This window comes from Ambystoma mexicanum, chromosome 1p (assembly GCF_040938575.1).
Source record: "Ambystoma mexicanum isolate Mex_15411 chromosome 1p, UKY_AmexF1_1, whole genome shotgun sequence".
In the NCBI taxonomy this organism is placed as follows: domain Eukaryota; kingdom Metazoa; phylum Chordata; class Amphibia; order Caudata; family Ambystomatidae; genus Ambystoma; species Ambystoma mexicanum.
The window spans coordinates 1,422,345,282-1,422,367,135 of record NC_090921.1 but is presented as its reverse complement, the minus strand read 5'-3'; the positions used below and the strand labels follow the sequence as shown (position 1 = coordinate 1,422,367,135).

The window sequence follows — 21,854 nt, the reverse complement described above, 5'->3', positions numbered from 1 at the left end:
TCATCGGCCGTGGGTGCTGCAATATTGACAGTTTTGGCAGCATCAATCATGGCGGCACGAGTGTGGGCAGCATCAACCATGGGGGCAACAATATTAGCAGTATAGGCAGCACCAACCATGGGGTAAGTAATATTAGCAGTATAGGCAGCATCAACCATGGGGGCAGCAATATTAGCAGTATAGGCAGCATCAACCATGGGGGCATCAGTATAGGCAGCATCAACCATGCGGGCAACAATATTAGCAGTATAGGCAGCATCAACCATGGGGGCAACAACATTAGCAGTATAGGCAGATACAAGATAAACCTAGTAGACATTGGGTTGCAGGCTACAGTGGAGCGTGCACGTTCTAGTGCTCCTACCCCACTGGGTGCGCTCCGGTCTGTTTTAGCGGCGGCCCTTACACGGGGGTTGTGGGCGGCTGGAAAGTGACATAGTTTGTGGGTGGGGGCGCCTGCCATGTCTTTTAGGGGCGCTGGTCGGGTGGAGGCCTCAGGGCTGAGGTATCTTTGCTGGTAATTCTGGATGCAGGGACCGGGTGCCTTGCGGTGGAGGTGGGTCCAGAGGTATGAGGAGGTGCAGTGATGGCAAGGCGAGGATAGGGCTGCCATAAATAGGATTGTGACCTGGACGTGAGGGGCACTGTTTGGGAGGACGAACCTCGAGCAGAGGCGGTCATTCCTGGAATGCCGAGAGGGAGGTACAAAGGGGGTAGGTGGGGCTACGGGGCGGGCGCAGAGACGGCCCATTCGTTCTGAGAACATGATGGCAAGACACTGTAGAGATGAGCTCTTACCTTGCTAGGGTAGATGAAGGAGGAGCATCCTCGAGCAACAAAGAGCGGATGAGAGCAGTGGCCTTGTTCCTGGGCCTTTGCCCTGCGGCTTTGCCTGGCTGTCGCCTCCCTCCACCTTTTAGGTGGCGGGGAGGGACTGCAAGGCGTCGTGGACCAATTGAGACCCGAGGCCACGGCGGTGATGCTCCGGCTGCAGTTGTGTTTCCGTGTTACTAGGGAGACGGGGGCAGCCATCTTAGCTCGTCCAGGCTCCTCGTGAGACATAATGGAGGAAGTTGATGCCACCAGTGTGTGGGGACACTCTGGTGTCTTCTCCATTGGTGATGGTCGGGTTCTGCTCCTCGTTCGCTCTTGCAGCAGAGCGGATGAGAGCAGTGGCCTTGTTCCTGGGCCTTTGCCCTGTGGCTTTGCTTGGCGGTTGCCTCTCTCCACCTTTAAGGTGGCAGGGGAGGGACCACAAGGCGCTGCGGAACAATTGAGACCCGAGGCTGCAGACTAAGAAAAAACTTGCTTATGATGAACAACTAGTGGCAAGGAGGAAACAATAAAGATCAGAACAAAGACTTATAAAAAAGAACACTAGCACACAGAGAGAAGATCTTTTGAGGAAAAGTCAACAAACTTATAAAAATTGGCTGAGACAAACTCGTTGTTTAAGAACGCAAAGGGATGCAGAAAAAATGCTAGCTGCAATAACTACCAACAATGCCAGAAGTACGTGGGACTTAATTAATGACAGGGATCTTAATCTATCGGCCATAGATGTTAATCAAGTTTCAGAAGAAAAATGGTTTCAGCATTATACTGCTTTATATGAAGGGGAAACCCACAGAAAAACTATAGAAGATAGCTCGGATTCTACATCTTGGGCTCTGGAATTCGATAAGGGTGACATCCGAATGCTGATAAACAAACTAAGTACTTCCAGAGCTGCAGGTCCAGATGGAATCTCAAATAAATTACTGAAAGAAAATTGTGAGAACTGGACAGAGCTAATATACGCCCTATTCCAACAAATCATGAAAACAAAACAAATTCCAGCCACTTGGACGGAGGCTTATATTGTGCCAGTATATAAAAAGGGGGACTGTGGAAACCCGAGGAATTACAGGACAATATCGCTTCTAGATTCAATTGGAAAGCTATCTGCATCACTCCTATTAAGAGACCTAAAAAAATGCGCGACCGAGGCAGAAATCTTGGATGAAAGACAGACAGCCTTTGTGAGTGGAGTGTGCACCGCCTTGAACTTGTTTTTGATCAATTTGCTAAAGGCTAATACGTTGGCTGGGAAGAAAAAACTGTACCTAGCATTTATTGATCTCGAACAAGCCTTTGATGGAATTAATAGAGAACATCTGTGGTCAAAAATGAGGAAATGGGGATGCCCGAAAGACCTGTTGGAAGCCGTTAGAACATTATACACTGGCGCTTCAATTAAGGTCCAAATTACAAAGAATGGGGGACTTTCTAGGAAGATCAATACCAGCAGAGGAATCAAACAGGGCTGTGCAGTAGCCCCCTTCCTTTTTGTGCCATATATGGCCGATATGAAGACTGCCCAAGAAATGATTCGAGGATTCCCGCCGAGGATAAATGGTAAAGAGATACCATGGATGCTATATGCTGATGACGCGGTATTCTTAGGTCAAACACCAATAGGCCTACAAAGACGGATAGCGGCCTTCAATAAATACTTAAGAGAAAATAGCATGAAGATGAACGTGAAGAAATCTATGATCTTAACCATGAATTCAAGCAAGGGAAGAAAATTGGCTGGTAAAACAGCGACATGGTCATTAGATAATGAAACACTGGAAGAAGTAGAGTCGCCACTATACTTGGGGATAATGATTAATAAAAACAGCAACGAACAGGCACAGTATACCCTAATTCGGGAAAAACTAGTGGCTATGACAAATCAAGGGATTTGCCTACACCGTAGATATGGGAAGTACTCCTTAACCCCAATCGTAACCTTCTATGAACAGAAAGTTGTGGCGGTCATCACTTATGGTGCTGAGGCACTATTATCCCTAAGATGGGAAGTCTGGAATCTCTGTGAGGCGTGCTTTTGGCGTAAGATCTTGCGCCTACCAACTTCAATACCTGTGGAACTGATAAGAACAGAGCTCAGACTCCAATCGATGACCTCAGTTGCACTCTGGAAATCTCTATCCTTGTACAGAAAGTGCATACTGGATAAACCACCAAAACCATTTGAAATCTTAGTACAGAGTGATATAGTAAATGAAGATGAGATCCTTAAAAATTGGAAAGAAAGATGTAAAGCTTACATGGAACAAGTAAACATCTCGGATGATACCCTAAAGAACAACCTGGACAAAGCAAAAAGATCTATCCGTGAAAAGGATTGGGAGGAAACCCAGAACCTAAGGTTGAAAAGAAAATTATGCTATAACATTATCTGGGAAAAAAAAGGCTTGAACAAATTACCGCCGTATTTGCTGAAGTTTCCATCTCAGCATTACCGGGACCTGTTGTTGCGCTGCAGACTAAACATCTGGCACTGCAGAGAACTAAAATGGAAAAGAAGGCAAATTGAAAAATCAGCAGCATATTGCAGATTCTGTAAATCCAAGGATCAACTAGAAACGATCAGGCATGTTATGTTAATCTGCCCACCACTAAAAGCAAAAAGAGAGAACTATATGGGCAGTTATGTAAGGAATATCAACTGGGAGACGGAAGAAGACTATTGGGAACGCCTCCTAACTGTTGATAAGTCTGGAAAAACTCTTGACGCATTAAAATTCGTCGAAAATTTGAAATTGAATCAGGAGGAAGATGGGTTTGGACCCTGAAAGAAAATTAAACATAGATTGGAGTAATTAACCAATCAGCTAGTTGGTCAGCTACTGGACTGGATTGTAGCGTCTGAAGAAGCTTTTAATAAAGGGAGAAGGACCTGGGAAAGGATTAAGGAAGTAATGTTTAAGGTTTAACTGAGATTAACCAATAAAACATTAAAAAAAAAAATTATCTTGCACGTAACAGGTCATTTTGAAAGTCAGAAGCCGTTTTTGTGAGATTTGGAGGTTCTTCCTGGGCCATCAGGCATCTAAAGCATCAATTGATCAATGGATGGGTGCAGCTATTATCAAAACGTGTACGATCCAAAATATCCTTCCTACCAGCAGCTTCCAAGCTCATTCTGTGAGTAGCTTTACAAAAAAGATGTCTTGGGATATCATTAATAAAGCAGCCACATGGACTACACCTTCAGCGTTCTGTAAGTATTAGTCCATAGATGTTATCTTACGCTCGGATGCATCTGTTCGTCAGGCCGTCCTGAGAAATCTGTTCTCTTAGCGCAGGTCAGTTTTCTCTTCCCTTTATGTTTATGTGCTGTGTAATTGCTCATACAATTTGGAGAAAAGGAGACGCAACGTTGGAGCATGAAAAAGGTACTCACTGTAGTCAATTATGTTCTCTGAATCCAGAGTTCCCTTTCTTTCATACGCCCCATCATCCAGCCCACTCAAATCCGTTAGCTTAGGCCTACAGACCAGACATCCAGAAAAAGGACGATTGACAGTTTGGTGCATGAGAGCAAGTCTTGCACATCAGACCTATGGCCCATAGACACACCCATGAAAGCTTTTGAAATGCAATGGGGAAAGCACTCTTGAAGTCCAGAAGGCTCTGATCCCATCCCCTATGGGGGACGTACATACAGTGGGAGCCTATCTACTTGTCTTTTTTTATCAGGGTAGCTATGCTGGAATACATTTTAGGGGTTCAGAATTGCATTGTACTGAGAAACATTTGGGAAAACAAAAAAACAGACAGGCCAAATTTTATTATTTACATTTTTAATTATGAAATGAATTATTGTTTAAGAAACCGAGTGCTCTCTTTATTATCTAAATTTGTGATCCTGAAAATGAGCAGAGACTTTTAGTATGACAACACACTCGATGGAGGTCTCAGATTACACGTAAATAACTTTTCCTTTTATGCCAGTATTTCATACTTCTCAGCGTTGAAGAATGCACTTCAGTAGAACTTCGAGATCTCTTCATAGTTTCCTCAGCAATCTCTTCAAAGACGGTATTCCCCGTTAAGTGATGGGATAACTAGGATAAAGTAGGGCTAGAATGGTCACTTCAGGCATGAGGAAACATTAACAAGACCTAAGCACCACAGTGAAACACACCATACAGGAGAAGTTGAATTGGCCTCTTCAGTTACTGTAAATGCATTAGATCCTATTGGGAATTAAACTTTATATTTTCTTAATTGGACCAGGCAAGCAGATCACAAAGCTGTATTGATTCCATCCTCTGCTTTTGAATAGGAGTATCACTTAGCTATGCTAGTAGTTGTAAAGGTTTTTCAAATGCAGAAGGAGGCGCGGCCAGCAGCCATGGAGTAGGACAATATGAAACAGGAGGGATGGCCCCTAATGTGGAAAGATGTTGGGCTCCCTCCCAACCTCGCCCTTCAGAGAGACAAACCCAGAGGCCCAGATGAGGGCTTGTTAGCAAGGAGCCGAAAACGCCTGTGGCTAGACCCTAGAGCCTGCTCTTCAGTCCACACAAACCTATAAGGGGGCTTCCCCCGCTGGCGTAGACCAACGGTTTGACCTTCTGTTGGAATATCTTATCCACTTTTTCAGCTGGTCCCTTTAGTGAGCCCTAGCGTCAAAGCTAGTCCAAAAACAGCAGAACAGCTTTTATATCTCCGAGACACAGACTTTCAGGGTGTTTCTGTTTTGAACTATTTTGAGGAAACACGTGCTTAACAAATAAGTTGCATTTTCACTGTATCCCCTTTTAGACAACTGGTGATTCTGTTTAATTGTTCTACTTTTATTTGTATTCTTAATTTTTGTTATTTGGTTCAATATGATGTAATATTCAGCAAAAGGTCAGTACTTACTCACCCATGATTTAGATGTTGGATGTCATAAATGTCATTATGTTGTTTGCAATTTTCACCAAATGTATATGAAGCAAAAAACTAAATAAAATTAAAAAAAATGGTCTGCTAATACAATAAAGCAGCAACCTGAGTCAAAACTATCGCTCTACGATATGTGCATGGATTAATTCCACAGAAAAAAACTATTCCTTTAAGGGATACTTGGCTTACTTTTGAAACATGAATACGTAATTAAGCTAACAGAACCTAGCAGGCATACAAATAGGAATGTAATGTCTAGAAATTGATGTGTGGTTGGAGCCCCCATTTTGTTCTCTGCCATGGAGTGGGACGGCATCCCTCCCAGCTCCTGCCTAATCCATCAAAGATCTGCCTCAAACAACAATAAATAGCCCCAGCCAGCTACCCAGAACGTCAGCGAAACAAAGTGAGTGTGTTAGGATTTGGTCTACGGCCTCTGCGTGCTTATACACATTAAGTACCAGCAACCCAAGGAATCACAGTCTGGCGATAAATCAAGATGGCACTCACAACTTTGTAATGGGACAGAGCTGCATAAATCCGCGTATGTGAGTGACAAGCAAAACACACGCTGACCGGACCACTCCACATGAACCCTCTGATACACAAGCTTGAGGAGCGAGAAAGAATGACAAAGAGGTCGCCGGAGAGGTGAGAGCACCTGCATACACGGCAGGTAAGGGCACCGGAAGTACTGCCCCCCGCCCCTGGGAACAACAAAGCGCGTGTACACCTGGCAGTGCATAAACAGACTGTAACCCTCCAAGTCAGCTGCACACCGCATCGCTTGAGGACAGACGAGCCTTGCACCGGTGCGCCCACAGAGAAATCGAAAGCAGAAATCTGGCATCATTAAAGAGGACAGAGCTAGAGACCAGCTACATACAGTAACTGCGCAAACCACGACTGGCGGGAGGCACAATAAAAACCTGAGCCCCGTACACACATAGCACAGGAAATAACCCTTTGAGTCTCTTTTGAGGGTAGAACTACTGCCACCAACCGTAAACCAGCAGCGTGTTCTACAACACAGCACGGGCCCTCCCAATTGAATAGGAGCGCCATTGCGGTGGAACCAACAAGCCGCCACCCCCTGAAACAGGGAAGGGACTAGCATTGCCTGTAGGGACTCAGAAGCTGGACCCCCAACCAGAAGCACCCACCTGTCTGATAATGCCCACATGCTTCTGAAAAACTGCTTGTACTGAAACGCAGATACACTGCCTGCGATCACACACACAAGCCCATGAGCAAGATAAATAGGACCTGGCCACAACATTGCCTTTACAGGAATCTGAGGCTCTAAGCCCAACACCCCAGCTAGTGCACGCCTGGACATGCCACGATAAGTGGCAGCAACTACCAAAAACTTTAACCAAAGAGAGAGCGGCTGACTTCTGTGCTGAGTACTTGGATAACCCACATTCCAAATGCTTTCAAAGGCATCAAAATTGAGAAGAAGCCAAACAACCATGGACAACTACACTAAAAACCTGTCACAAGTGCCCATAGAAAATAAGGGTCCCTGACACAAGGTAAATATGGAAGTATTGTAGGAGCTGAAAGCCAGATCCTTGCTGCTATAGTGGAGTTGAAATCCTCCCTGGAGTTCAAAATAGACGCAGTAATAATAGACGTCAGGTCCTTAGCAGAAAGAACCACAAGCATAGAAATGCAGCTAAGCAAGAACACCTCAGCGATCCGTGTCACTCATTTGAATGTACACATTCTACAACAGAAAGTCCAATTGCTAGAAAACAGAGCAGAAGAGGCCAAAGGTCGAGCTCAGAGAAACAACATATGCATTTTGGGCCTACCAGAAGGAGAAGAAGGCTCCAACCCTACATCCTACATAGGACCTGGAAATTTAACAGAAGGCTTCACGGTAGAAAGGGCACATGGAGCCTTGAGCAAGAAACCACCCCCTGGAGTCCTGCCAAGGTCGATAATAGAACAAATATTAAATTACAAAGACTGAGAGAAAATCCTGGCCTTCTCAAGAACGGATGGCACGCTACAAAGGGCATCCACGCACCTGGCGATTTATCCGGACTACACCATACAGGTGCAGAAGCGCAGAGCTCATTTTTCATCCGCTAAGGAGCGTCTCCTTAAGGAAGGCTTGAAATACATGTTTACCTATCCAGCCAGCTTAAAGATCCGGTACAAGAAAAGATGATTGTTTTTTTAACTACCAGATCAGGTACCCACATGGATGGACGTGGAAAGAGGGGGGTCACCCACGGATTGACCCAACGTTCAACCACATTAATTGATGTATGAGAAAGTAGAGTCCAATGGGACCCTGACGCTGAGTGCAAATAGACAAGACCTAAGATAGCCAGCAGAAATTTGTGAAATATTTTATGGCAAGCTCATCATTTAATTGATTACCTAACTACTAAGTCATGCACTGATTATTTGTATGGCAGTACCGAACTTGCATTCCGGAATATTGCATCTGACGGAGGACGGCTGCCCCCCAGCAGCTGTTACCACGCCTTCCTATTTTCTTTCTCTCTAGGGCACTAGTTCATCGGCCCACCCACTGAATACCAGCCTCACAGCCTCAGTGCCTCAGTGCTGGAGGAAAGGGCGTGAGGTGGACACGGCTGAGTAAGAACTTTATAGCTGGGCATATGTTTCAAGTTGGGGAAGTTGGGAGGGAGTTGAGGAACCAAAGTTTGCCTAAGTTAATCTCTAAGAGCAAAGTAACAAAATAACAAGTCTCCCGAGGTTGGAAGCAAGGCATATAGCAGCACCACAGACGAGCAGCCACTGATAGAGGTTGACTGAGCTATTAATATAGGGCATGGTAAGCCCAGCCCCATCGCTAAACGAAATAATTTAATGGCGGGCAATCTCAAATTGTTGACCTGGAATGTTCGGGGCCTCATTAGCTACATCAAAAGGAACAGGCTACATACATACTTGTGCAGATACAACATAAATATAGCCCTACAGCAAGAAATGCATCTCACGGCGGATCGGCAAAACACGATTAGCAAGAAATGGGGAGGACAATTAATAGTCTCCACATATTCTGCCTGTGCCAGAGGGGTTTTGATCTGGATAGCACCCGCAGTACCCCTCAGAATAGTTCAAATTAATGCGGACAACAAAGGCAGAATGGCATTTATATACGGGTAATTAGAAAATAGTGAAATCTGAATTATTAACACATACGCCCCTAACTACAATACAGCATCTTTTTTCCAGTCGCTATACCCCAAACTTAGCCCCTTTAGAAATGGCACCCTGATTTGGGTGGGGGGGGGGGGCAATTTCAATTGCATACTTAACCTGTAACTAGACAGGTCGGATAACAAACTTAAGAAGCCAGCTCCCCCAGCCAGAGGGACTCCTGAACTCATTCAGTTTGTCAGATGTCTGGAGAGAGCTCCACCCACATACCATGCACTGTTCACATTTCTCTGCCCCGCATGCTCTGCAACCTAGGCTAGACTATCTTTTTACTGCAGAAGAAACAGCCAGGGAGTTTATAGAGGCAGAATACAAAAGTAGAGTCCTTTCAGACCATGCCCCGATCCATCTGACATGGCAATATGCTCCTGCCAGGCCTCCAGCCCCGACATGAAAACTCAGAAGTGAAGCGCTACAGGATGTCATATTTAAAGAGCACATTAGAGAGAACATCACAGAATACTTCACGCAAAATAAGGACAGCGTCCCCAAGACAGAAACACTATGGGAGCCATTTAAGGTAGTCATAAGTGAGTAGCAATGGCTAAAGCGGGTGGTATACGAGCAGAGATCTGTAGGGAACATCAGCCGAGAAAGAACTGGAAGACATAGAACAGAACAGAATGGCATGAATCAACAGGACATTTCTTCAAAACAGACTGCTCTGAAGCAGAAATGCTTGAGATGTTAGGAAAGATTAGGCAGGCATAGCTACACCAAATACATAGAGAAACAACATGCAGAAGGGGACAAACCCAGTAGCATCTATCCTGGCTATACAAAAACTATGTAAAGCGTGATCCCATATGCTCTATCCATAGTAGCTCTGGAAACATTCATAATTCACAGGCAGATCAGAGATCAGGACAATTGACTCTCATGCAGCCTTCCGCGAGGTCATAAAAACTAGTCTGTTTGTCTATATATATATATATAACCATCCATGCGCCCTGCTACTATATCTTGAATGGGCCTGTCGCACTACGCTATGCAATATATATGTTACCATCAATTTGCCTATCCACTGTATTATGTAATGTAACCTCTGAGCATGTAACCAAACCGACTGTAACCAAGCAGATTGTATTAAGCATCTGTCATTGGGCTGCTTCCTGTAACCCTCAAGCAAGCACTCGTAAATATCTTTATAGTGCCTCGATGCCCATGGGCTGTAGTGAGCTCTACAAATCCAAAATAAATAAATAAATAAATCAATAATAAGACTTCCTTCAAATTCTATCGCTCCCTATACCTAGACAATACCATTGTCCCTCATGAGGACATAGAAGAAGCGCTTGACCAAATTAGCCTTCCCAATCTAGTGCGGCATCGGAAAGTTTAGAAGCTCCCATCACCTTAGAATAAATAATAATAATAATACAAACAATATGCTCGTAGCTTGAGAGAATCAATAATTATACTCCTTTTAAAACCAATTAAACCGTCAACAGACTGCGGGTCATATAGACCCTTGTCCAATCTCAATCAGGATGGAAAAATACTTACGGCATTACAAGCTAACAGGCTCAAAATAGTTATTCTGATCAGACGGGCTACGTGTCAGAAAGGAACTTAACATGGAACCTAAGTCGTCTACATCGTGTTCTCGATAGCACCAAATCCCAGGACACACACTGTGCGATAGCTGCCGTAGATGCTATCAAAGCATTTGACTCCATCAAATGGGAATGGTCATATAGTATTGGTATGGCATGGTATTGTTTATTTATAAAGGGCTCAAACGATTCGCCTAGGACAGACATATATAAGATGGATACAACTAGTATACACTAAACCGGTTGCTAGGGTTAAAACAGGCAGGCACTTCTCAGACCCCTGGGAACTAGAAAAGGGCACAAGGCAGGGCTGCTCACTCTCCCCACTACTTTACATCCTGGCCATGGAACCAATAGCGGTGTACCTTAGGAACGAACACAAGGAAGCGGGTATCAACATAGATGCGGCATGCCATCTATTTGCAACCCCTTCCTTCAACAGTTACCCTACAAACAAATACATATTTGTGGGCCATGTATTGTGGTCAGAAGTAGGTCTAGTCAATGGCACTGGTCACAGTCCTCCTTTTTTAAGACGTTGGAATGTATTGCTGAATAAAAACTGTCACTGTAGTCTGTTAATGAAAGAATGTGAGGCCATTTCTTGGACAATGATTAGTACTGTCACGTTCAACTTCTCCATCATTTGTGGATTCTGTACAAAAAACAAGATATTATTCAACTGTAGATGCGTACACAGAAGCATTAAGCTTGACTGTACATGAATGTTTATCCTGTTATATTTTCCAGACTATTGATTTACCTGCTCCAGAATATCCAACTGAAGAGAAACACAAGGAGAGAGGTGACAGTGACATACATGCTACCTTCCTTGAGAGACGACTAGTGGAATTAGTCACACCTGTAAAGGTATGCCATGTTAACAGACTTACAATGTCTCAATCATTCTGCCCAAAGATATCTTTTCCTCTCTGACAGAGCTTTGAAGAAACTTTGTGTTCAAAGGTTTACCAACCTGGCTTCATATATTGTGCTACTCCGGGGAAGGTTTAAGGTAGCCCTGCCAGTCTGATCACCTAGGGTGTCGAATATTATGTAGATCGACATTCTGCTCTGAATCCTCTTTGACCACATCCCGTCATACATGATTTCCTTTTTAGCTACTCTCTGCTGCTTTATACACCCTGTGTCTGCTTCCTCTGAAGAGGACGTCTCAGCCTCTCTCGGCTGAAGTCTTGGCATCTGAGATCCCTGGTTGGTTCTCTCCCAGGGTTCTTGGTTGGAGGATGGGCACTGTCTTGCACCTTAGAAACACTTAATTTAGTTTACCTAAGGTGCTTTAAGCCACTGGAAAGGACTTAGGTGGGTACAAGACTTAGGTGGGTACAAGAAGATCTTCTCTTCCAGGTGTTTGAAAACCCCTCTGAACCATCCTCTGTGCAGAGGTGTCTAGTTAAAGTACACTGATCGGGGCTGAGACTTTAATTGATTTTCTTCAAACTCTCCTAATAGGGACTCCAGACGTTCTATGGGTTGTTCCAAGTTATTCCCCCCTTCTGCCACTGCATCCTTCAATGAGTTCCCCAGTTCTCATTTTAAACTCAAGAGTTAAATTGTTGTCTGCCTCTGGGTAAACATTCTGATGCTCAGAGAGTCTCCCAGCGTTCTCCTCACTGCTCCATTTGTCATAATCCTGATCTTCTTGGAGCCCTTTTTGCTCTCCAGCCATCGTAAGCGTACTATGTAATATCGAGCAACCATGTTATTTTATATAATGACAATGGCCTGACCTCAGTAGGTTTCTTTGCCCGGCATGGAGCTGAAGACACTAAGGATGAATACTGCCAGTTAGATAACTTTTAGGTCTGCATTCGTACTGGAGAACTGTGTGCGTTAGAATAGACAGCCTGAATGGAAATGGACTTTCGTGCATGCTAGAGTACTATGCCCATGTGTGCTTGCTCTTCGAACCAGCCCAAAATAAACACCCACACTTCTCTACAGGTTCAACTTTTGCGGAAGCAATGAACGCCCTCCGCAAAGTAAAGCAAACATTTTATACTTGCCATTTATTTAGCAATGATTAGATAACATGACAGAAAAGCACTGCAAATTTCACATGAATTTCAGATTAGTCAGCAATTGGAGAAAAGAAATGCAAGTAACAAGTTACAAAGAAAACAATATGATGTTCCTCAGATATCAGCTACCAAAGCCAGGGACCCTTTTCGTTTGAGCACTGATAATGATCGGCCAACCCCTCTCTCTCTCTGGTCAGGCAGTGGGCTGGCCTCTATGGTCTGGACAGGACTCCCTACACATTCACGATGCAAATCTGCTGGAGAATCCCCCCAGTAGGTGCACATCTTTTATTAGGTGTGCTTGTTAATCAGGCATGACGCAAACTCTTCCTAAAGGTTCGCTAACTTGTTGTCTAGGGAAATGTACTGGTAGACACCTGTCTTCCCACCCCCCACCCCCTCATTTCGGACTAGCTGTTGCTGGAATGCGTCTTTATCAGTGCCCAGGGTCAGCTTGCACATCAGCTTGAATTTCCTGTGCAAACTTGTACCTGTTTACCATGGAACATGGAACATCAATTGTTAAAGCAAAAGAGAACAAAAGGCTGCAAGCATTCAGTGTATGCTTTGATAAGCTATAAACCCTATATCCTACCATGGCAGGCTGTGTGCTTATGAAAAATGTGGCTAGCTCAGCAGGTTGTGTGCCTGTGTATGGTTCGGTCCTACACTAGAGCAAGGTAGTGGACTGGGATTAGATTGTGTAACTTTGCTTGGTTTTACCTTGTGAAGCGACAGTAGCCTTAACTACAAGTATAATAATGGTGTCTGGCTCAGAATGGTTCCTCTATGGTTCTGTTCTATCAGAAGCACCCCTCAACCTCTGCCATGGAGACTGCAGCGCTTCATTTGGATAAAGGTTGCTTCATGGGATCTGGCGCGTGTTAGCTCTGCCAAGTTAGATCGATCTTTGGGGAACAGCATTTTCCAAGCTTGCTCGTTACCTCTGTGTGCTCCTCCCTCTTCCCTGGAATTGTGAACAGAGTTATTGCAACAAGGTGGTGAAGACTGAAATAACCTTGATCTCAGGTTCCACCTATGAATATCTTCTGTCGGAATGCGTACGGTCTACGGAGAAACTCTCTAATCTTAAAACAAAGTAATCGTTCATGACAAGGAAAGCACAGCAATAAGACAACACTATGCATCTGCAAAGAGCAGCAAAGGAAGAGGGCAGGACTTTGGTAGGAAATGACATACATTGGAACACATAGACAGGTTGGGTAGGATGATGCAGATAATAAACTACTCAAAAAAGGGGGGGTCCTTCAGAGATGTCGTTTTTTAAAGAATTTCTGAGTGTTTTGTTCAGGAAGTCAGTTTGTTACAAATGTTAAAAGTAGCTGCTGAAGATAAAGTAAAAGAATTGTACGCTTAATCCTCACCTCAGGTCATTCCGTAGAATGAGGCCCTGAGCCTCAACAAATTATGATCTTGCCACAGGGAGAACCAACCCAAAATGTTGTGTCCCATTTAGATGGAAAATATTACTAGGAGTGCCTGGAGTAAAGGCTGCTGAAAGATCCAAGAGTGTAGGGAGACATGCTTCACCCTCCTTTGGCATACGTAGAGCATCATCCATTAGGGGCCAGTCCCTGTGCAGCGTATTGATCTGAAGTTTGATTGGTGTGAGTGCATGACGTGTTTAGTGGTGATGGAGAGTGATGCTTTGTCGTTGCTGGTGTTTTTATAGGTATGTCTAGAAAGGTTAGTTGGAAGACTGTTGCAACGTGAGAAGGTCACCTGGGTTTTTGGAGTAGTGGTGTGACTTGGGTTACTTTTAGGAGACTAAATACTGGTTAGGCTTGTTTGGATGGTGATCAAGATGAGGGCTATTAGTTGGGCAGTCACATGAAGTGCAATTCAAAGGAGGCAATCTTAACACTATCCACTTAAGCGCAGCTTGACAAATATTGTGGTAAATGATATGATATGATAGGTTATTTATAACGCGCTTAATACCCAGAGGTTTCTAAGCGCGGACCCATGGATCGAACCCATGTTGCTCCGTGTCATCCTGCTTCTAAGGCAAGCACGTTGCCGTTGAGCTATCCTCCCATGCCGTGAAGCAACACTCAGCAGCAAATCACTGGACTTCTCGCTGAGATTCAACTTTATGAAAGAATTATAAAAATGAATACTCGATATGCAATCCTGCAATACATCTGTTAGCACTGCTAAAGGGTCCTGTAGCTATGCAAGGTGGGTGATGGTAGTTGGCAGGATTGTGGGCTATAACGTATTTTATCATTTTGACTTGCAGAGCTCTACGCTATATTTGCTTGTGTATGACTATTGGTGTTTTGGATGTACTGCACTATGAAGATAAATTGCAAATGCAAGTGAACATTTAATTCAACTCTTGATATGAAATATGATGCATTTTTGTATATATCTCACTATTTTACCATTTCTATTTTTCAGTATGTGGTTTGCCAAGCTACAGAACACCCCACTGAAGAGGAACTAACGCCAGACAAAGTATGCTGTGTCTTATATACTGAGGCAGCTTCGCCCACATTCATTCAGGTTAAAGAGGCAGAACCACTGAGACAATTTAAGGTATCCTCATTACAATGTATGCAGGGAGTATTGAGGCACTTAATCTGACGGTAGTTCTGCACTTTATGCCAAACTGAACAGAGCATGTACAAGGTAGCCCCATGCTCTACGACAACTGCAACGTACATTATCATGGGGTAAAAGAGTGTTTTGAGCAAATACGTATTCCTCAATGTTTGTAAAGGGGGCTGTGGTGTGAGAGGAAGATACATAAAGAAATAGAACACAGTCCCCACTAGCTACCCACCTCTACCACACATTAGCGGCTATTCAAAAAGATTTTTTCCTCAAGTGGAAGTCTCATTAAATTATATATGCCACCATAGTCAAAATAACAAATTTAACATATTTTAATCATATTTTTCTCAAACAATGCCACTAAAATACATTAAAAAAACATTGTGTGCGTTCTTCATATGTGGATTATCACAAGAAGGAGAGAGAACACCAATTTGCATTTCTGGCTGTTATCTACACCAATGTACTTATAATTTATAGGCATTTATTGGTTACGTGATGTTAGTAACAATGTGTGTCACCACATTACAATTATACAAAGACATAGTATAATAGCGTCTACACTCTGATGTGTTTCTGGGGCAAAGGACAACACTGTTGCAGTCTAAGTCTCATCAGTAGTGTCCCAAGACCCGTCTTCAGGACGCAGTTGGTTTAGGACAAGGTTACACTGTCTGCATGGCGCCTATGTGTCAGTGTTGTAACCTAAGAAATAAATAAAATAAGACAAGTGCAAGACTTAGTATATGCAAGCTAAATGTAAAATAACTTTAAAAACGGTGGTATAGATATCATAAATAACAGAGTAGCCAACCTGCTAACCTTGTGTGAATTTCTTATGGTGTGGAGGGCGAGATGATTGCACTAGTCAATCTAGTATGGTGGCAGGTGAATCTGTCAATGTAGCTCATACTGGAAATGAATACATATTTAAAGTCAATTATACTGTGACATTGAATTAATTCTTGTCACATTTATATATATTAGAAATGAATCATTACCGTCTTGTATTGACATAGGCAAAATTGGAGGTTCCAAAGTCGCGTGTTGGCGGTGGAAAAAGGGTCAATTGATGTTTGGAAACTACTTCTCCCAAAATGCACCATGAAATCTGAGAACAAAACATGGAGATATATATATAAATCCTATGTTTTTCTTTTTTAGTCGGTGTTAGTAAAGGGCTGATAATGTAAAATACATAACACTTACTTGGGAGTATGTGTTCTAGACACTGGGCCTCATCACGACTTTGGCAGTAACCCTTAAATCCGGCGGTAGCACTATTACTGCCGGATTTAAGGGACTGCCGAATCAGGGCTTCGGCGGATTTCGCCCCAGCTCTGAGCTGGGGGGAAATCCGCCGAAAATGTGCGGTATTACCACCGGCGGGAAATCCGCCGGCGGTGTTAGCGCGAAGATTCCCCAATGAGCCCAATGGGGAATGGGGCATTCCCGAATGGGCTCAGTGGGGAATGGGGACTTACATTACCGCCAAACTCGTGATCCGGCGCTATTAGCGCCGGGGAGTTCGGCGGTAGGGCTAATACCACCCGCGCTAATAGCGTTACCGTTACCGCCCAAGTCGTGATGAGGCCCACTGTCTTGATTCAGCTGTAATGTTGTGTTTTTGTGTGTGTGCTCACGCACATCACTCGAGGTATTCGTCATCTGCAGGGACAAGGAAAGCAAGTCAATACATGGCTAGTGTTTAAATGTCGCCTTAGTCCTGTGTGTTCAAAATAGGCGAATCAATCATTCAAGGCTTACTTCTCCGGTATTCGTCTCGCATTCAAAGCGTTCCGCAAATGCATACGGTTTGGACTTCGAGGTGCCTGTGTGTTCAAATTCAAACAATGAACATAAACAAGGGACTTCCGACACATCGTGTCGGCTTGTCTCAGACTGGACATAAAAGAGGGACCACCAACGCGGTGTGTAACACCTAATGTGCTTATCCAAAAGTGTACCATCTTGAAGCGTGGTAGTGTATTTTTACATACAGCAAAGAACAAAGCTGAACATTTAGCTATGGCTCATCTAAAGGATAGATTAGTTCACCATTTTACATTTAACAAAAAAAAGATAAGTGCTGCATTTCGCAAGGACTAATCCGTCTGTTCAACACACATCTATGTGACCAACGGCGTGCCATCTTCAGATGTGTGTATATTATTTTACATGTACTGCCACAAGTAGCAATGCAGGTCACTCATGTAGCCTTGCAACATTAGACATTCTGGACATGTCTGGGTACCACTCTACCTACCACTTACTCATATCATCCATAGTGTGGCATCATGGAGATAGAAATGAGGAAAGGAATGGCCTCATCAGACCAATGAAGGTGTGGAAGAGTACAGGGTATTAATGAATCAAGAGATTCCATTCCACGGCAATGTTTAAGCCGGATTGGGCAGTTTTTAAATTGTAAATCCATTTCTGTTCCACTTTTTTGAGGGACAGATCTCTATTGCCACCTCGTGGGTGGGCTTTGGTAGTTTGAATGACAAACCAGAACATGTCTTCGCAGGTATGCTTGGCCTCTAAGTTGTGGGCTACTAATGGTTTGTTAGGAGCTCCGTTGCGGATTACTGACCGATGTTCACCAATTGGTAGTTTCACAGGCCTAATTGTTTTACCTACATATATCAACCCACAGGGGCATTTTATCCCGTAGATCACCCACTTAGTCAGTCAATTTGAGAAGGACCTGTATTTCCACAGCCTGTCATTAAGGTCAATTTGCTTCAGATTCTTAGTAAGATGACAGACCGAGCATTGTCCACATGAAAAGTGACCACAGACTGGAGGTAATCCCCACAGTGTTGACTGTGTTGGTGTCTCATTTTTATTCATCGGGTAAGTGTGAACAAGTTTGTCTCGGAGATTAGGAATGGTTTGAATGCAAATCTCGGACAATTCGGTCTGAAGTCTTCAATATGAACGATTTTCCAATTTCTAAGTATGATCCTCCTCAGGTCGTTGCTTAGAGGGGAAAATGATGAAATACAGGTAATTCTTTCTTCCTGGGGTTAGTGTGTTTTTGTAAAATGACCTCACGGTTGGCATTGCATGCCCTTTTCATGGATCTCTTGATAATTCTGCATGGGTATTGTCTATATCGTAATTTCTCACTTAGTTCCTGACTATTGATTTTAAAGTCAGCAATTTCACTGCAATTCCGTCGGATTCTTAGGACTTGCCCATAGGGCAGGTTCTCCCGTAAGCTGGACCGGTGAAAGCTACTGAAGAGTAATAATGTGTTCTTATCTGTGGGCTTTTTGTATAATGTGGTACCCAACGAGTGATCCTCCTTTTTAAAGATCTTGAGATCAAGCAAGGCAATACTCTCACTGCTACAAGACATAGTGAATTTAATGGTCAGAGTTTGTCTATTGAGCCACAAAAGGAAACCCTCCAGCTGTTCCTGGCTTCCATTCCATAACATAAAAATATCATCAATATAATGATGCCATGAGCTGATGTGGTCGTGAAAAGGATTTGTGTCCGCATAGATAACATTAGTTTCACAATGATCCATGTAAAGATTGGCCAAGTCCGGTGCAAATGTGGCTCCCATTGATGTACCCTGTCTTTCTTGATAGAAAGTTTGGTTGCATAAGAAAATGTTCTTAGAGAGTGCCAGCCTTATGCATTCAATAATGAAATTGGAGGGAACTGTAAGGTCTGCCCTTTTCTCAAGGTATTGATGTAATACTTCTATGCAGTGATCCTGAGGAATATTAGTGTATAATGATTGTACATCAAGGGTAACTAAGATGTTATTGGCTCCAGTGTGAACATTTGTAATAGTGTGAATCATAGCTGTTGTATCTTGGATGTAAGATTTCATTTTAGCCACAAAAGGTCTCAGGAAATCATCTGCATAAATAGAAAGAGGCTCCAACAGTGAACCTATTGCTGACACGATAGGGCGGCCTGGGGGACTGGTTGCATTCTTATGCATTTTGGGTAAAATATAGAAGGCCGGAATGGTGGGATTTGGTCTAGTCAGAAAGATAAATTCATCTTTACAAATCCATTTTTGATCATGTGCATGGTTCATAAGGCTCATTATTTCCTCCATCAATCCCGTGGTTGGGTTGCCAGGTAGTTTCCGATAACATTGTTGGTTTCCCAATTGTCTGTCTATTTCAATGTTATATGCATTTACATCCCACAGCACAATACCACCTCCCTTATCAGCGGGTTTCACTTCAAAGGAAGTTTTTTTTTCAAGATCTTTTAAAGTTCTACACGTTCTGCCTGGGTGAGATTGTCTTTTTGCTGATTTTTCTTCTTGAAGAGATAGTCTAATTCTCTTAATACTTTATTCTCAAAAGTCAAAATCTCAGGGGAGATCATAATGGATGTTGGTGTAAAGCACGAAGGTAATTTGAGTCCTGTTATATTTTCATCTGGGATGGTCCCCTCCTTTGGATTACGGAAAAAATATGTGAGCCTTATTGATCTAAAGAAGTTTCTTATTTCCACTTCTGCAGTCAATTTGTCTGCTATTTTTGTGGGAACGAAAGATAGCCCCTTGCTTAAGATACTAATTTCTATGTCGGTGAGGGAATGTGAACTAAGACTGAAGACCGGTATTACCAATTGGTCTGTGGGGGTTGCCACTGTCGGGTTGGCATCGTGCGGTTGCCCCATTGTTTGTTCTTCCCTCGTTTCCCCTGTCCCTGAAAAAACTGGGGTTGTGTACCTCTTTGTGCTTGGCCCCCTCTACTTGTTGAAGGTTGTGCTGCTGAAGAATCAGAGTCGCTACTGTTGGATGAGTTGGAAAAGGTAACAAATCTGTTACCACAACTTCTGTTATAAGGAGGGCCCCTCCCGCCAGTTTGGTTCAAATTTTGCTCTTGGAAAAAACTGGCATTCAAGTATGGGTAGGTGGATTCTTCCTTATAATTAAATATATCTTTCTTTAGCTTGCAGATCTTTTTTTTTTCAAGGGTGAAGGATTTTAACTTTTTCTTTTCTTCCTCAATTTTTTCCAGAAGTACTTTTGTTTCTGGGATCGTTGACTCATCATTGATTTTATTCTCCAAGGTCAGTAGGTCTTCTTTTTGTTTTTTGAATTCTTCCTCTGCCGTCTCAATAACTAATATGACCCAATCTCAAGAGCATTTGTTTGCTACCCCACTAAGATTTCCCATGAATTTCGGATTATCTAGGAAAACACGGGGGATGTTTTTTACTTGCAGACCCTCCGGAATCACCCCGGCCCTAAGGTATTCAACCATTAGTTGGCCGTGTGATTCTGTGTGATTCTGTGCGGATCCGTTTCTTCTTCATTTGGGTCAGCAGATCAAGGTCATTTGTGCTTTTCGGAGCTGTTGTTGCTATTGTAGGTGCCAAGGATGGACCTAAAATGGAAGGTAACTCCAAGCATCTTTTATATAAGTCGTAAGAATCCGACGGAATTGCAGTGAAATTGCTTACTTTAAAATCAATAGTCAGGAACTAATTGAGAAATTACGATATGGACAATACCCACGCAAAATTATCAAGAGATCCATGAAAAGGGCACGCAATGCCAACCGTGAGGTCATTTTACAAAAACACACTAAACCCCAGGAAGAAAGAATTACATGTATTTCATCCTTTTCCCCCTCTAAGCAACGACCTGAGGAGGATCATACTTAGAAATTGGAAAATCATTCAAACTGAAGACTTCAGACCAAATTGTCCGAGATTTGCATTCAAACGGATGCTGAATCTCGGAGACAAACTAGTCCACACTTACCCGATGAATAAAAATGAGACACTAACACAGTCAACACTGTGGGGATTACCGCCAGTCTGTGGTCACTTTTCATGTGGACAATGCTCGGTCTGTCATCTTACTAAGAATCTGGAGCAAATTGACCTTAATGGCAGGTTGTGGAAATACAGGTCCTTCTCAAATTGCCTGACTAAGTGGGTGATCTACGGGATAAAATGCCCCTGTGGGTTGATATACATAGGTAAAACAATTAGGCCTGTGAAACTACGAATTGGTGAACATCGGTCAGCAATCCGCAACAGAACTCCTGACAAACCATTAGTAGCCCACTACTTAGAGGCCAAGCATACCTGCGAAGACATGTTCTGATTTGTCATTCAAACTACCAAAGTCCACCCACGAGGTGGCAATAGAGATCTTCCCTCAAAGAATTGTAACAGAAATGGATTTAAAATCTAAAAACTGCCCAATCCGGCTTAAACATTGCCGTGGAATGGAATCTCTTCATTCATTAATACCCTGTACTCTTCCACACCTTCATTGATCTGATAAGGCCATTCCTTTTCTCATTTCTATCTCCATGAGGCCACACTATGGATGATATGAGTAAGTGGTAGGTAGAGTGGTACCCAGACATGTCCAGAATGTCTAATATTGCAAGGCTACATGAGTGACCTGCATTGCTACTTGTGGCAGTACATGTAAAATAATATACACACATCTGAAGATGGCACGCCGTTGGTCACATAGATGTGTGTTGAACACACGGATTAGTCCTTGCAATATGCAGCACTTATCTTTTTTTGTTAAATGTAAAATGGTGAAGTAATCTATCCTTTAGATGAGACAGCTAAATGTTCAGCTTTGTTCTTTGCTGTATGTAAAAATACACTACCACACTTCAAGATGGTAAACCTTTGGATAAGCACATTAGGTGTTACACACCGCGTTGGTGGTCCCTCTTTTATGTCCAGTCTGAGACAAGCCGACACGATGTGTCGGAAGTCCCTT

At 43.2% G+C, this 21,854-nt stretch overlaps 1 protein-coding gene across 1 annotated transcript in view; it reads left to right on the top strand.

The window, feature by feature from the left end:
- The window catches only part of LOC138558352 (serine/arginine repetitive matrix protein 2-like), a 321,979-nt gene that overhangs the window by 163,857 nt on the left and 136,268 nt on the right, over window positions 1-21,854 (top strand). The window contains exons 2-3 of the mRNA XM_069642669.1: window positions 11,238-11,357; window positions 14,954-15,091. Coding sequence (XP_069498770.1) covers window positions 11,238-11,357; window positions 14,954-15,091 — 258 coding nt within the window. The remainder of the gene's footprint in view (window positions 1-11,237; window positions 11,358-14,953; window positions 15,092-21,854) is intronic.